We start from the raw sequence: 18,588 nt of genomic DNA on the forward strand, positions 1-18,588 counted from the left end.
CACAGAGAGGCAGGGGCTGATGAACGCAGGCCAGGCTCCTGTGCTCAGAGGCCAGGCTCAGGACGAGTTACACAGAGCTGGAAGCTCACACTGGTGTTGTGTTCTCACAGTAAACAAATCTCTATATTCAGCACTGTTCTTCAGACTTCCTGCATGAACAGAGACATGCTGTGGCTGCAGCTCTGCTCCTTAACTCTAGGCTGAGGAAAAGAGCCACACATCCAAAACAGTACAAAATTTTCTTTTACAATTCTTTATTTGATTGAATTATTTTTTCATTTTTTGTTTTACTTTGTAAATCGTTGTTTTCCTCTTTTGACACATTTTTCTCTACATTTTTATTCCATTATTTTACCCTTTTTTCTTTTATGAACATGCCTATGTAGGTGCTTCTCTTCCTCTTGCCTTTTTTTCTCCCAATATAGTTTATAGAGGGTAAGGGAACTCTCCCTTGTGTCTTTATATCCCTCCTACTTTTATCCGTATCTCTTTGCCTGACTTCTTTCTCCTATGTCTTCTTCATTTTCTATTTTTTTCTTTCCTCTCCCCCTTTTCACTTGTCTCCCTTTAACCTTTTCTCTAATATTTATATCGGTCAGAGAATCTTCCTCATCCCCATTTCTCATTACCAATTTTGTACCCAGGTTTCCCCGTTACCCTCTTCTAAATACATAACACAACCTTACCATCACTAGGATCCTTTGCCTCTCTCCTATTTCCTCCTTCCCATACCGGAGAACAGAGGACTTAAGAAAGGGGAGCAAGGAGGGGAGGAAAAAAATCCTTCTTTTTTTGTCTTTGTTCTCTTCTCTCCCTGACACTGGCCTTACTCAGACTACAACTCCTGGGCTTTAGATAACTGATTCTATAGAATTATTACTGAATGCTGTTTTTCACCGTTACAGGAGACACAGCCATCACATTTAGTGCACAGTAACTGTGGGTCGACTTGGGTTGTTATGACACTTACACTATAACCATGGATTTCTTCTTTAGGCTAAAGAGAGGCCCAAAACAGGGTCTTATGGTGTGTTATTTCTCAACCAGCCCTGATAGATACCACTGTAACTGATTAGCCGGTTACTGCTGTAGCTGATTTGACTGCACAGGAATAATCCTCACTCAGGACAATTTAGTTCCAGTCAACCCATCTGCTAAATCCACCATCACACCCAGAAGAGCAAGAGGTCCTAACCCAAGAACTTGGACTGCATCAGACTCTGCAAGAATGACTGCAACCTGGCAGAAAGAACTCCTGGGTCTGAGTTAACTTCATGATTGCAGTGGAAGGATCAGAGGAGTTAATGGGGTGTGAGCACTCAGACTCTTTGGCAAAGAAGCTACCTGGGAATCACATATGTAATGTCTCATTGGAATATTTAATTTGTGTTCACCTTATAGGTTTGACTTTTTGTATGTTTCTTGATTTATTTAGTAGTGTGGAGTTATGTTATATTCTTTTATGGTTTCCTGTGTTTATTACCTTGTTATGTTTGTATATTTGTTCTTTCATGGGCTCTGATTGAACAGGCATCTAGGATGTCTCCCTCATCTCAGCTCCCTATCCAGTTTCTTTACCTCAAACCTGCAAGACAATATTATTAATATATTTCTTTATTCTTTTTCCACACACATAAACTCCTCCTTCATACTCACACTTAGCCCCCTCACAGTCACTACTCCTATCTTCTCGAGTATTATTCCTTCAGCCTCTCCATCCTAAGCCTTTGGCTCTTCCATATTTTACCTAACTTATTCTCTTCTCTGTCAGCAAGTTCTGACAACCACACAGCTTTCCTCAACCACAAAGTAAACCCCCTTCTTCCCATATCTCACCCTTGCCCCCACAAAATATCCTCTGAAAACTCTCAATATAAACTCTTCAACTCAAAGTACTCCAATAAAATCAGACCCCACATCAACCTTTTCTTCTCCTCTACCACTACGCACCCTGCAACCCCCCAGTGTCTAACACTCCTCATCCAGCCATCTCCTATTCTCTCCCCCCAACCCCACCGCACCTGCCTTACTGCAGAGCAACCATAGATAATACACTGCCACAGAGAACAGACAGAGCAGGGAAGCAGAACTACAAGGACTATAATATAGAAGTATTGTTAAGATTGCATCTCTGGATACTGTTAATAACCAGAAGCAATTCTTTCAGCAAAACATAGGGTCAGAGTCGAAATCACTTGAAGTAAAGAGCAGAAGGAGTAAATACTAGCACTGGACATATAAAACTGAAAATTATTCACAGGGAGGCAATATCCTACTAAAAATCTCCATCTAAGCCACAAACTCTCCTCAATTCTCTAGTCCCCAACCTGCTGTAACCCCCCTCCCAAAAAAAGAGAGGGCCATATATAATTTTAAAAAACAAACATAATAGGGAAGCAAGGAAATAGAAGATCTCTGACACCCCCCGCATCTCTCCCAAGACAGAGCAAAGGGTCACAAAGGGAGAAGAAAACAAATACCAGGTAGCAGAAATAGTTAAGGGATGAAGAAAACAGATGAATTCAAACAGAAAATGTTCACAGAAAAAGTTCACAGCACTTTCAATATGCCCACAGTGAATTTCGAGGAAACAGGTAAAAAAAATTAAGACAACCTAACCAAAATATACAAAATTTGAATGACTGATTCAACAAGGATATGGAATCCTCAAAAAGATGTCAGAAATAAAAAAACTGTATAGAATTCATATACTGCAGAAATGACCAATGTGAAGAAAGTGTCTGATATTGAAAACAAAATAGTAAAGTACAATAAAGAGGTCAAAGAAGCCAAAAAGACAATAAGAGAACGAAAGTAGACTATCCAGCAGCTACTAAGTGACAAGAAGAAAACCAGTCTAAGGCTAACTGGAGTTACAGAAAAACTAGAAGATAGCACAGATGGATTCACTGTGCTTACTGAAATCATGGAAGAAAATTTCCCAAATGTAAGAAAAGAGAACAAACATAAGAAAAGAGCTTATAAAACACATCAACAATTCAGATGAAAAAAGTTCACCAAGGCATATCCTTATTAAATTACCAGATATCCAGCAAAAAATCAGAATTTTAAAAGCAGTCAGAGAAAAACAAAAATCATGCATAAAGGTAAACCAATTAGAATCACAACAGACTTGTAGCACAAACCCTAAGGCCCAGAAGAGCTTGGAGTGAAGTATACAAAGCCCTAAGAGCAAATAACTTCCAACCCAAATTAACTTACCCAGCAAAGGTATCCTTCAAAATAAATGGAGAAATAAGGTATTTCCTTGAAAAAGACCAGTTCAGAAGACAAGAGTGCTAAACCAGCTCTCGACAGAAACAACAAATCGGACATCGCTAAAAACACAGAGGAAACTAGTGAGTGAGGTCAATGGATAAAGAGCAACACAAAACATCAGGAAAAGAAAAACAAAGATATACCAACAGATAAAGAAGGCAATTATAGTAAATAACCAACACATCTCAGTAATATCTCTCAATGTTAACAGCTTCAATTTTCCAATCAAAAGACACAGTCTGGCAGACTGTACCAAAAAACAAAATCCAACAATCTGTCACACTCAAGAAATTCACCTAACCAAAAAAGGTATTCATGGATTAAAAATTATGAACTTGACATAGTAATAAAGAATCTACCAACTACAAAAAGTCGAGGATCTGATGGATACACTGCTGAACTCTACAAAACCTTTAAGGATGTTATATCACCAATAATCCTCAAGCTCTCCAAAGAAATTGAAGGTATGGAGTGTTCCTAAACTCATTTATAAAAGCCAGTTTTACCCTGATCCCCAAACCAGAAAAAGATCCAAGAAAAGAAGAAAACTATAGGCCAATCTCCTTAATGACATAGACGCAAATATCCTCAACAAGGTATTAGCAAATAGAATGCAGCGCGTTATCAAAAAGACCACACATTATGATCAAGTACACGAGGATAATTTCATCCCAGAGACACGAGGATAGTTCAACATACCTAAGTCAATAAATGTAATACATCACATAAACAGAAGGTCAAAAACCATATGATCATTTCAATAGATGCAGAAAAGCCTTCTGATAAAATCCAACACTTCTGATGATAAAAACCCTGAAGAAAACAGGTATAGAAAGACTATACCTGAATATGATAAAAGCTATATGTATGACTAAATAGGACAAACTAAAAGCATTCCCCCTAAAATCAGGAATGAGACAAAGCTGTCCATTCTCATCTCTTCTATTAAATATAGTACTTGAAACATTAGCCAGAGTAATTAGGAAAGAGAAAGAAGAGGGACACATATAGGAAAGGAAGAATTCAAATTATCATTATTTGCAGATGACATGATGCTCTACATAGAAGAGCCAAAGAACTCCACCAAAAAACTCAGAATTAATAACAAACTTTAGCAGTGTATCAGGATACAAGATCAACACACACAAAATTAGCATCTGTGTACACCAACAACAAATGGGATGAGAAGGAAATTAAGAAAATAATACCATTCACAGTCGCTTCAATAAAAATGAAATACCTAGGAATTAACCTAACCAAGGAAGTGAAAGACCTCTACAAAGAAAACTACAGTATTCTGAAGAAGGAGATTGAAAAGGACATCAGAAAATGGAAAGATGGCCCCTGTTCCTGGAGAGGCAGAATCAATATTGTCAAAATGGCCACGTTCCCCAAACTATTACACAGATTCGATGCAGTCTCAATCAAAATACCAACAGCATACTTTATAGATCTAGAGAAAACAATCCTATAATTCATATGGAACCAGAAGAGACCCAGAACAGCAAAACTAATTTTGGGCAACAGGAGCAAAGTAGGAGGCATTGCAATACCTGACTTCAAGCTATACTACAAAGCAATAGTGACAAAAATGGCATAGGACTGGAACAAAAACAAATACATGGATCACTGGGACAGAATTAAGGATATAGAAATTTCCCCAGAAATTTCAGCTATTTAATCTTTGACAAAGAGGGCAAAAGCGTATGTTGGAGAAAAGATAGCTGTCTTATTTACTTTACTTGTTGCTGAGACAAAATACCCAACAGCCAAAGTTAAAGGAGGAAAGGTTTATTTAGCTCAGTTTGTAGAGGTTTCAGTTCACAGTTGGCTGACTCCAAGGCAGGGTGACATGGCAGAGGGGCATGGCAGAGGAGAAATAGTTCTTGGCAGGCAGAAGGCAGCAAAGCAGCGAAGAACCAGAAAGGAATAAGCACCAACCCTCAATCTGTCCATTATATCCTATCCAGGCTAACCACCCTTATGGTAGGGAGCACTCACACCCAGGCTAGGGCAGCCTTAATCCTAGCATCGTACCATGAATCAATCCCAATATCACATCCTTGATCTCAGTATCACACACCCCAGATCCAGGCACCTCCAAGAAGCCCCACCTATGACCACATGAGGCTTTGGGGAGATATCTAGCTACAAGCAATAACAATAGCCTATTCAACAAGAGATGCTGGGAAAACTGGTTATCTGTGTGCAGAATATTGAAAATGGATCCTTATCTCTCACCATATACTATATTAAATCAAAACTGATCAAACTTCTAAACATTAAAACAGAAACATTAAACTTACTAAAAGATAAAATAGGTAAAACACTTGAAGACATAGGTGTAGAAAAGGATTTTCTAAACAGAACTTCAAATGCACAAGAAATAACAGCAAGAATCAACAAATGGGATTATATCAGACTAAATAGGTTCAGCACAGGAAAAGAATCAATCAATAGAGAGACGAGACAAACTACAGAATGGAGAAAAAAATTTCCAGCTACTCAGACAGAGAACTAGTATCTAGAACATACAAAGAACTCAAAAACATTACACCACCTAAAATTAAAAGATTTGGTAAAGAAACAGGCAAGAGAAATAAACAAATACTTCACAGAGAAAGATGTGGTCAACAAATATATGAAAAAATGCTCAACATATCTGGCCATTAAAGAAATGCAAAACAAAACAATGGAGTAAGAATCTTACTCCAGAAAGAATGGCAATCATTGAGAAATCAAGCAATAACAAATGCTGGTGAGGCTGTAGTGAAAAGGGAACCCTTCTTCCTTATTGATGGGAATGTAAACTAGTACAACCATTATGGAAATTGGTATGGAGATTTCTCAAAGAACTAAAATTAGAAATTCTGTATGAACTAGTGATCCCCCTGGTAGGCATCTTCCCCAGAGCTTAAGAATTATACTACAGTAATACACGCATACCAATGTTTATGGCGGCACAACTCGTAATAGCTGAATCCTGGAAACAGCCTGTATACCTATCAACAGATGATTGGATAAAAAAAGGTAGTAGCTCTATATAATGGAATACTACTCTGCTATAAAGAATGACAGATTTGAGGCATTTATAGGAAAATAGATGTACTTGGAAAATATAATGTTGGGTGAAATAAACCAGCACACAAGCTTAAATATTGTATGGTATCTCTCATTTGAGTGAGGAAAAGTACAAAGAGAAAAATAAGAATAAATGGAAGGGGGACACAGAGACGGCTTTCTTGCAATAGGGAAGTGGTCCAAGGGAAAAAGTATGAAGAGTGAGGAGAAAGACAAGGGAAAATAAAAAGAATAAAGCTATGACATGTTTAGGAACAAAGTAACCTCAATCAATGTAAACATATGCCATAAATTGAGCTAGGACTAATAACATCAACAAGAATGAAAAAATGGGACAGGGGAAATCAGAGGCGGAGGGAGCAAGGGAGAAGGAAGGGGAACGGGATTAAAAAAAAAAAGAAGCTGTACTGTGTGTATGTACCCACTCCTCAAGATGACTGTAAACTGCGTGAACTGCAAACATGTGCTAAGAAAATAAAAAGTAAATTAAATAAATAAGCCTAAAAATTCTAAATAAAAGATAGCCCTTTATGTTATATACCATTTTTAAGTACTTTGTAGTATGTGAGTACATAGGAGAGGGCTTACAAAAAAGGCTAAATTTAAAAGTATATCTAAACCCAGTGACTTTCAGAAATAAAAAATATGATAATAAAATAATAAAAATAAAAATAACATTCTAATATGGGCAAATATTCTAATATTCAAATATTCAAATATTCTAATATGGGCAAAAAGAGCATGTAAAACACTATATAATGTATAAGTTTGTTATATATAAAATACTGTAACAAGTTGGATTTAAGTTAAGGCCTCTCGTAAACTATTTTCACGCTGCTGCGATAGTGTTTCCACAATTTAAAAAATACAAGAGGAAAACCCAGCAACTTGCCTATCAATGCCAGTATCCAATTTCATCTCCATCTGTTCAATTATTTCCTTTTTCTTCTGAAGGCATTCAGATAACTTAGGAGAAGAGCTATTTATATTGAAAAGGGAAAAAATGACATTAATAACATAACTTCTACAAGTTTTTCATATGTATACTATATTAAATAGTTATAAATATATAACAACATCTAAGCAACCCTAAATAAATTATGACTATTCTGCTATGTAGCATAACAGCTTTTTAAAAGTAAATTTTAGTTCAAAGTGTGATTCAGAGATTACGAGTGATCTTTACAGGTAGTTTCTGGACTAGTCTCAGCATTCCAATGTTTATAAAATGTCCAAAGCTTTATATCTTATGAGTATTTTTTCTTGTAAATAATTGCACTAGGCGCATAGATACCACCTTACTTCTAATAGTCTTTAAAAGATAATATAAATTGATATGGAGACATAAAATCCAATCTTAATGCCTGATCAAAATGTGTCTTATTAATCGCATGCCACTTTCATGTCAGATTTAAAGTTCAGAATTATGACAGACTGTCTTTCCAAATACACCAAAATTAACACCACAGTCGGAAAAGAAAACAGGAATGCAAGGGTGAAAAAAAAAGAATTTAATTTCAAACTTTCTGTCCTATTTGATGTTTTCACGAACATGTACTATTCCTAAAATTTAAGAAAAATATACTCATTGAACTACAATGAAAATATTAAAATTTAACTAACCTTATTAGTGGCATGAGGTGATCATTAAACTGCTTGTCAAAAAGATGAAAAATAGTATTGGCCTGTTGCACAACATCCAAAAAATAGAGATTTGCATTCCTAGAATCTGAAGAAGGAATTCCTGAAATTGAAAGGTATAGATAAATGAGTCAAACATGAAGAATTTCATCTTGGAAAAAAAAAAAAAAAGACATTCACCTTGGGCAACAGAAAAAGAATGTGATTTCATACACCCAAATAAATAAAAGTAACTTCTATTTCAATTAGCCAGCAATAAATTATGTAAACAGAATAGTTAAGTTTGTTAGTAGCTTAATAAAATTCACCCAAACTTATTTCCATGTCTAAATTTTCACCAACTTCATGATTTGCATAGATAAACCAAAGAAAATTAATTAACAAATTATCTGTGTTCTATCTTCTCCTTCACCTTCCCAACTCCCTGGTCTCCAATGATTCACATGTGCCATAAATATATTTCCACCATTTTTCTTATACCCAGATATCTATCTCTGATAAGGTGAGATAATTTTTGTATTGGTCTTCCTGGTTCAAGCGTCTTAATGTGCTATTCTAGACCCTGCTGTAATGGAAAAGAAATGTGCCTATACTTACACATTTCACTCACTATTTCCTCAAAAATACTCAAAATCTCACTATCTCAGAGTAAATTCCTGGTATTCAACATAGTGATCAAGCCACTCCACATGTTGACACCCAAATATCTGCTGATCTCTTTGTTTGAGGTTTTTTTGTTTGTTTGTTTTTTGTGGTTTTTTTGGTAAGGGGATTGAACTCCGGTCCTTGAGCTTGCACAGCAGGCGGCCAAACCACTGAGCTAAATCCCCAACCCCTACTGATCTCTTTGGATTTCAGTTTTTTCCTTTTTGTAAAGGATAATAGATGAACTCTCGGGTCTACTTTAGTTTAAGAGATTTGTGCCAAAATTAAGAGACATTTAAGAGACAAAAAGGACTGGGGATATAGCTCAGTGGTAGAGAGCTTGCCTAACACGCATGAGACTCTGGGTTCAAACCCAGCACAAAGGTAAGGGATGGGAATGCTAAGAAAAATATCTTTGTAAGATAATGAATTTTCCATTTAAAAATGGAAAACAGCCAGCTGTGGTGGAACATGCCAGTAATCCCAGCATTTGGGAGGCTGACACAGGAGGATTGCTGCAAGTTCAAGCCCAGTCTGGGTTACACAGTGAGTTTAAGGCTAGCATGCAGCAAAACCCAGTCTCAAAAACCAAAATGAAAAACTGGAAAACAAAGGTGTTAGTTAATTCCAACAAAAGACAAAATCAACTGGTAAGAAAATTAAAGGCCGCGACACAAACATACAAGAGAAAAAAATTAAGGCAATATCGCTATGTTTTTAACCACTAAATTATAAAAGCTTTTAAGGAACTACAATATACAGAAAAACTGGTTGGTATATGCACATGGTAGCAGCAGTATAAACTGGTAGGAAAAAACCCTTTAGGGAAAGTTTATACTGAAATGAAAAAAAAAATGCGTATCAAAATTTTGAAACAAACATCCTTTGATCTTGTAATCTTGTTTCTGGGTTAAATTCTGCTATTTTATTTCACTTCTGGCACTTATCTAAAGAAAATAATTCAAAATAAGGAAAATACTTAAGTTTCACAATATTAGTAATAGCTTTAGTTATTATTACTAAAAACCTGAAAAGATAGCAAGATATCTAATAATAGATGTTATAACCTATGTGTTTGACAGAATTTCATGCAGTCATCAGAAATAATGGCAGTGAGTACTAACTAGCTGCAAGGAAAATACTAACTTTTCTACCCTACAAAGAAATATCCTAAGCCCTTCTGAATTGAGAATACTGACAATAAAATGAATATCCTAAGATTCTGTACTAGCTAAATCACAAATCTGTCACACCAGAGATTCAAATTCATGTTTTTTAATTCATTTTCTTCTTTAATCTTTGTACCTTTGAGGTATTATCCCAATACATATTACCACATTAAGTCATCTGCGAATGGCAAATGTTAAATACTTGATGTCAAGGGTCGGCAGTAATTAAGTTAAAAATGTTTATCCACATCATGAGAGCAGCAATGTGGAAAAATGGGAAGAATAAACTAATGTTAAACAAAGTGACTGAATTGTGGCTAATTTTGGTTCATTGTTAGAAACTTTACAGAATGGTATTTTATATAGTGAATAAAGATTATCTGTGTATCTGTGTGCTTTTTAGATGCTAAAGTGTAGCACTGAATAAATATGAGTCTTACCATAAGAGCTTACATTCTATTGTTTTACCTAGAATACTCTTTTAATTTTAACCACTAGATTTACTCTATCATCTCAATTCAGCTCGCTGGTTCCTGTGTCTTCTCAGAGAGGTCTTAAGCTTTTTGCTTCTGAATATCTTCCACCTCATCTCCTTATCACTCCTCTCTACCCCTTACTCAGTCTTATTTTTCTTCATTGCACTTCGTAATCATTGGTCTACCATATCCATAAGAATGTAAACTTCATGTGTCCAGGAATAGGCATGTAGTAAATAGATGAATGAACTCTGCTAAATGGATGCAGACATGAATGAGTCAAAAAATTTCATTTTGATAAGTGTTATATTAAAGTTAATTCAATGTGTAACTGCGCTGAGAGGAATGCTACTTCAGTCAGGATGATTACCAAGGGCCTCTCTGAGAGGTGCCATCTTAGTTCAGATCAGAAGATTCAAACAGAGGCTGAGATCTCAACTGAGAGAGCAATGGAAAAGAAATGTTTCTCAGTTTTCTCAAACTGAGAAAAAAGGTGTGTGTGTTGGAGGGGAGAACACCAAGTACAGAAAGTCTAAGTGAGGAAAAAGAGGGAAGACCAGAGTCATTGGAGCAGGGTGGTGAAATGCAGTATGAGACGAGGATAAATACGTAAGACGCAGATCAAGTCGGGCTTTTCTAAAGAGTTTGTTATTGGTTTCTAAGAGTAATAAATCACTAAAGGGTCTCAAACATGGTAATGATAATTAAATTGGCCACTACGTGAAGTCAGTAACTTGGAAAGGCAAGAACGGACATGAGATGACAATATTTAACGTGGGTGTTTAACCAGTTACAAAATGACAATGTTTAAACTGGGGTGGCACCAATGGAGATGGGAAAAAGCAGATGAACTTTTAGTTCATATGTTAGTATACTGAAGGATTTGATAATGGATTGGCTATACGGGCTAATGAAAAGGAAGAATTAAGGCAACTCCTGGGTTTGGGGATAGAACAATAAGTAAATGGAAAAGCCTTTTAAACAAGTATAGGAGAAAGAAAGTTTTATTTTGGACATGTTAAATTTGAAGTGCCTGCTGAACAGCTGTTGAGGTCAAGTGGGCAACTAGATCAACGAGACTGGAACTCAAGGAAGAAATCATGATATTATTAATATAACTAGTACATCCCAAAAGATCAGGAGAAAAAAATTTAATACAGTATAAATCTACTCCTTCCCAGACTTATGTTTGAATGTTCTTTTTTCTAAAACTTACTTTCTTAATTCTCAACTAGAAAGGTTCTCGCCTTCATTTCTGCTCCTTGACATTTTAGAACTTACAGCACTGTAATATATTCTGTGATACACTGTGGTGACACATGTAGCTCATTACCTTGCCTCACAGGATGACAGAACCTGTCTACATAGTTTTCAGCATCTGGCAAATCCTTGCATCACAGAAGCTCAAAACTCATTGCACCAAACTGAATTCAACGTACGGAGATGATGATATATGAAACAACATTACATAACATTAAACAAACAGGATCAAAGGACTTTAACGGAAAGTTTAACACAAATATACTTACCAGCAAGTCCTGTTTCCAAAGCATAATCAATATGTTCAATACATAAAAATTCCACAAGAATGGTAAAAATTCTAAAGGCATTCCTTGGTAAATCAGAAGGATCAGAGAGCTTTAAAACAAAACAAAAACAAACAAACAAAAAAATCATTCAAGTCTACATTTCAAAAAAACAATTTTTTCCAATCAATTTTATATAAGACATAATATTACAGGTATGAAAATAACTCACATTTCACCTCCCCTAAACAATTACAATGTCTCATATTGGTCTATAAGTCTACTGACTTACAGCAATGTTTTCTTACATGAACTGCAATCCATTACTAAAATCCAACTATAATTTCAAGAAATATACACACATACCCCCATATATATATATGTACACACACACACACACACACACACACACACACACACACACACACATATATATTCACATGTACAAACACTGGGCTACCATGCAAAATGCATTTCTTATTGTCGGTCATGGTCAAAATGGTTTGATAGCCACTGACTGAATAAAGGCTATTCTAATAAAACTCAGAACAAAAAGTATTCTTTATTTTACTGTAGAGTCAAGATGCAAAATCAATTAATATGTGCACTATAAAACAGCATATGCTCAAATTGTTACTTCATCATTTCTTGGTTGAGTTAACCTTTAAGACCTTATTTAACCTCATCACCAGCCTTCAATTTCTTTGTAATATAGGGACAATAGTAACAGTATTTACTTTCTTGTGGTTAGAATAAAATATAAAAAATGTAAAGTCTTTTAACAGTATTTGACACATAGTAAGCTCATTATATTCATTTTGATACTACTGCTGCTGGTAAAACTATTTAGTAAAAGAATTGCTAATAGTCATGCTGAGAAAATTAAATCCCTCATAAAAATTGGAAAATTATTGTCTTCTTATAACTGCTTTCTACACAATTTATCAATTGATTTTGCCTTGTCAAACCTATTTATGGTCTCCATTCAATATGACCTCTTGGAGTAGTGCACATTATAGGCTGGGTACCCCTTATCTGAAATGCTTGGGATAAGAAAATTTGGGATATTTTTTAAATATTTGTATACACACAGTGATATATCCTAGAGATTCGGCACCAGTCTAAACATTAAATTCATTTATGTTACATATATACCTTTTATAGGTAGCCTGAGAGTAATTCTAATCAATATTTTCAGTGTGTCTACCTGTGAAGTGTGGAATTTTCTACTGTGCCATCATATTGGTGCTCGAAACATTTGAGATTTTGAAGAATTTCAGATTTCAGATTTTCAAACTGTACATGCTCAACCCTAATACAACAGTGGAAACTGAGGTATAAAGCTAGAAGTGTATGAGAAGTTCCATTTAAATCTTGGTACTCTCAACTCTCTTCCTGGTCTTCTTAATAACTACCCAACCTTTACTCTTCATCAGTCTTTCTACCCCAAAGCTCACCCTCTTTCTTTGCTCACTGATGCCCAACAGGTGCTCTTAACACATTCCCACAGGCGTGAAACACTGGTGGTACATGCATGACTGTCCCATAGAGGACTTGTACCACTGGTGCTACAAATAGATTTAATCACTTTTATCAATTTTTTACTAATAAAATTAATAAAATGCTCCCCAATAGGAGAGTCATCCATGTACCACCAGTGGTTCAAGTTGCCTGGTAGCAAGACTTACAAATTACAGCTGTGTTGTGAATGTGTTAACCTTCACAAGCCAAAAAACTAAATTAAATTTCTCACCCTCCTGCTCTTTATCAAAAAATCAATGCATAATAGGAGTACACAGAAAACTGGTAAAGATATAGAATACTTAAGCAACACAATCAACTAGCCCTGACATTTATAAAATACAGTACATTATCCAATAACATTCATCATGATATATATTCTTCTCAGGTGTACACAAAACATTTATCAAGATAACCCATATTCTGGAAGGCAGCTATGCTCACCACTATACCACCAATGCCACAGGCCAGATGACCCATATTCTGGCATAAAAGTTTCCCCATAAATTTAAAAAGGATCCAGGTCATACAAATGTCTGCTAAACACAATAGAATCAATCTGAAACTAATATTAGAAAGATACCTAAAAAGTTCCCAAATATTTGGCAATTCTAAATAACTTCTAAATTGTCTATGAGCCAGAAGAAATAAAAGAGAAATATTTTAAATTGACTTAGAACAATATAATAAAAATTTTAAGATACAGCTACAGCAGTACTTAGGGAGCAATTTATGACTAGATGTCTATATTAGGAAAAAAGATCTCAAATTAATCATCACACCTTAAAAACTAGATTAAAAGGGCAAATTTAACTCAAGAAAAGAAACAATAAAGAGTGAAATCAGCGAAATAGAAAAGAGAAAGAGTGCAGAGGAATTGATGCAACCGAAAGCTGGGCCCTGGAGAGAGGAATGAAACTAATGTGCCTCCCTAGCCAGACTGATCCGCGCGGGGACAGGGCTGCTGCTGCCAGCAGCATTTTATTTTACTTTAGTTTTTGGTACCGGGGATCAAATTCGAATCCTTGCGCTTGCGCAGCAGGTGGCGAAACCGCTGAGCTAAATCCCGGACCTGTTATTAGGACTGAAAGAAGTCACATTACTAGTTTCCACAAATCCCAAAAGAACAATAAGAAAATATCATCAACAACTTTATTCCAATAAATTCAACACTTGCATGAGATATAAAAATCTTTAAAAAACAAAAACTACCAAAGTTCACTTCTGGTGAACTTATGCTCTAAATAGCTAGATAGTTCTACATATATTAAAGAAATTAAATTTGTAGTGAAAAATGTTCTCAAAGAAAGCTTCAGGTGCAAATGACTTCACTAGTGAATTATACCAAACATTTACAAGAGAAAGAACACCAATCTTACACAATCTTTTCCAGAAAATTAAAAGGGGTTATATCAACATTACCCTGCTACGAAAACAAGACAAAGACATTAAAAGAAAATGAAAATATAGGCCAATATTTCTCATGAATGTAGGTGAAAAATTCTTAATAAACATTTAGCAAACCTAACAATATATAAGTATGACAATAGGACAATGGCCACCTGATGACCAACTGGGGTTGGCTTCATTAAAGGAACACCAGGCTAACATTTGGAGATTCACCATATTAAAAGAATAAAAAGAAAGCATTTGAGAAAGTCCAATACCCAAAACTTATAAAGACACTTCAATAAACTAGAATGAAGGAAATTTCCTGAGTCTTAAAAACAGTGCTCATGGGCCGGGGGATTTAGCTCAGTGGTTCCGTCGCTTGCCTTGCAAGCACAAGGACCCGAGTTCGATCCCTGGTACCAAAAAAAAAAAAAAAAAAAACAGTGTTCATGAAAAGCTTAGCGTTAGCATTACTAACAGTGGAAAGCGAAATACTTTATTTTTAGGATGAGAAATAACAGAAGGAGTTTGCTCTCCCAACTTCCATTAAACGTAATACTGGATGTCTGGCCAGGGCAGTAAGGAAAAAGAACAAAATAAAAGGCATCTGTACTACAATGGAGTAAGTAAACTATTTTTATGCGTAGATAACAGCATAGTCTATACAGAAAATCTGGTGGAATCTACAAAAAAAAAAGTTATCAGAATTACAAAGGAAGTTTAGTTAGGATGCAGGGCATAAGATGAACATAAAACTCAACTGTATTTCTATATATTAACTAATTTAAACTCTAAAACTAAATATGAATTTAAAAATTACTATTTGTATTAACATTATAATCTCAAAAGCATCAACTCTCCCAAAATAAAGCTATAGACTCAATGCAATTCCTATAAAAATATCATTTTTTAAGAAACTGACAAGCTGTTATAAGATGTACAGTACATGATACAAAATGATTTATATGGCAATGTTAGGACTTATACTACCTGATTCAAGTTGATCTAAAGTAACAACAATTAAAAAGCATAGTACTGGCATAAAGATAAAGAGAAAAGAATAGAGTCCACAAACAGACTCACAAATAAGTGGTCAATTGATTTTTGACAAAGGTTCAGAAGGAATTCAGTGGAAAAAGAACAATCTTTTCAATAAATGATGGTGAAACAAGTAGATACCAAATTGTAAAAATATAAACTTCAATCTATATTTTGTCTGATATATGTTAACTCTGAACCGATTACTGTATAAATGTGAAAGTGAAGAGCCTCAAATTATAAAACCACTAGAAGGAAACTTAAGAGGTAATCTTTGCACCGTTTAGTTAGACAAAGATTTATACACAATATTAAAAATACCATCTATAACAGAAAAGTGTTAAATTGAATTTCACCAAAATTAGGAACGTCTATCCTTTGAAAGACTGTTATGAAATTAAATAGACAAGCCACAGATTAAAAGAAAACTGCAAATCATATAACTGATAAACAAATTATAACGAGAATATATAACTTTCCAAAATTAAAAACCTAATTTAAAAATGCATAAAAGATAGGCACAAACACTTCACCAAGGAATATACACTGATGCCACACACACAAATGAAGAGATGTGCAAAGTCAATCATTTCATTATGAAAATGAAAACCAAAACCCTAAGATACACTATTAGCTTGAAAGTTTCTTAGAAATACTCTTTGGCTCTGTCATATCACTACTAAGTATTTTTTGAGATTTATTCATGTTGAGACATATAACTTAGTTGGTTTACTTAAACTGTTGTTTTCTAGTGCAAAGACAATGCCAGTTTTTCAATTTCTTTTTCACTGAATTGGCTTCTGATTTCCTGCCATGATATAACAATGCTATGATATTAGAATATATGTACATTATGAACTTTTCTAAGAAGTTGTCAAATTAATCTTCAAAGTAACTGTACAAATTTTCACTTCTCTTAGCAGTATGTGAAAATTTCTATTGCCTCATTTTATCAATTCTCGATATGTATTGTCAGACTTACTTTATGCAAACTTTATTATAATAAGATGGTACTTCTAGTTTAAATTTCATTTGACTATTAAAAGAGATTGAATATATTGGTAATTTTTAAATAAAATGCTTATATGCATTCTTTGTTTTCTATTACTTTATATGAATAATTTATATTGTTTTACTGATGCTCAATATAGATTACATACATAAAAAAAATTAAGACTACATTAACTTCTACTACTTATGAACTAATGTCTCTCGGTTTTTACGTGAAAAACAGGAATAATAATTTCACAGGACTATGATGATTAAATGAGACAATAAATACATTTAAAGTGCTTTGACTAGTTCCTGGGACAGTACTATATAGTGAAAATCTAGTATTACATAGAAACCCACCTCTCTTGCCCTGAGGCCAGAGTGTGTGAATGGAGCTTCTGTACCTGCCATGGAGCCAGACAAAAACCTACAAGCTCTACACGCCAGATTTGTGCTCAGCTCTATAACACTGTCAAGTGTAGTTTGGGTGCTGGGTGAGCCCACAGGACCACACTGGTTCTTGAGGCCATGAGCCTCAGGTACAATCCAGCTTAGCACCAGCACTGGTAACCAAAAGACTATTTGTACCTTTTGTTTGCCAACCTCAAGCAAGGAAACATGGAGAAAGACTTCATCTGCCAGAGGGTGGGACAGGGAAATAAGAACGAGATTTTGCTTCGGCACTCAGAGACTGGCCCGACATGGTGAAATTCAATACCAGTAGGAACCCAACAGCCTCTCTTTTCAGGTCACTGCCCACAGATGGAACCTCTAAATCTACCCCAGTACCCGACCAAAACTGTAGCCTAAGAAGGAGAGAATGACATTGGGACCCTCTTTACCTTCTGCAAGTTGTGACAGTCTCAGACCACAAACAGACCACACTAGATGGCAGGACACCTCAGTGCACGTCTTTACCCTGCCCCTGTGCTGTGCTGATCTCAGTGGGATCTGGGTACAAAGTAGCTGAGATGGCTACAAGACTGCTTGTCTACCCCATTTACTTCCCCAAACCCAGCCCGTACAACATGGAGAGTTATATCCATTTCAAGGAAGAAAAAGGAAGTGGACACAAGTCATTACTTTAGAGTCAAAGGCCAGACCCTGCATGATGAGGCTCAGTGCTGGGTGGAATCCTGCAGTGTCTAACCACAGGCCAATAACTGTGGAGAAGGCATCTGGGCCCACCCTAGACCCTGGTGGAGACCTATAGAAATAGCAGCAACAGACTACCTTTTTTAGGCACTCCCAAAGTTCATCTTAAACAATACACCAATCACAGATTTGTGACAAACTTGGGTTTAAGGCGCCCTCTACTGCTGAAATAGTGGCAATGACCACAGTTTCAGTGAAAATAAAGAGCCTAGATACTGTATTCTGGAAGGATGGGCACAATCAAAGCAAACTAAATTATAGACTAAAATAAATATCTAGTTGCATGCCAACAAGTATTAAGACTTTCAGGGTATCATGATCTCACCTCATGAAAAAATACATTGCAAATCATGAGAAAATGACCGCTACATGGGATCTCTCAGACAGAAAACTCAAACATTTCACTGACCTTAAGAAAATAAGAAACAACTTAATTCATCAGAGAAATTTATCAGAAAGACTGAAATGATTTTAAAAATCAGACGAAATCTTGGAGCTGAAAATACAGTAACAGAATGAAAAGTGTGATACAAGGCAGTGATGGCAAATTTTTTGAGACCACGTGCCCAAATTGCAGCCCAAAATCCACTTATTTATTGCAAAGTGCCAACACTGCAATTAAACATGAGTGCTTGGCTGCTGGGGCGATGCTGGGGTAACTTGGTTCACATG

General features: G+C 35.5%; 1 protein-coding gene across 1 annotated transcript in view; it reads right to left on the reverse strand.

The window, feature by feature from the left end:
* The window catches only part of Exoc5 (exocyst complex component 5), a 72,628-nt gene that overhangs the window by 10,408 nt on the left and 43,632 nt on the right, over positions 1-18,588 (reverse strand). The window contains 3 exon segments of the mRNA XM_004871087.3: positions 7,253-7,339; positions 7,984-8,104; positions 11,821-11,929. Of these exon segments, the coding sequence (XP_004871144.2) occupies positions 7,253-7,339; positions 7,984-8,104; positions 11,821-11,929 (317 nt within the window).

Source organism: Heterocephalus glaber, unplaced genomic scaffold, assembly GCF_053883595.1.
Source record: "Heterocephalus glaber isolate CG9 unplaced genomic scaffold, H.glaber_assembly_v1.0 deba00001118, whole genome shotgun sequence".
In the NCBI taxonomy this organism is placed as follows: domain Eukaryota; kingdom Metazoa; phylum Chordata; class Mammalia; order Rodentia; family Bathyergidae; genus Heterocephalus; species Heterocephalus glaber.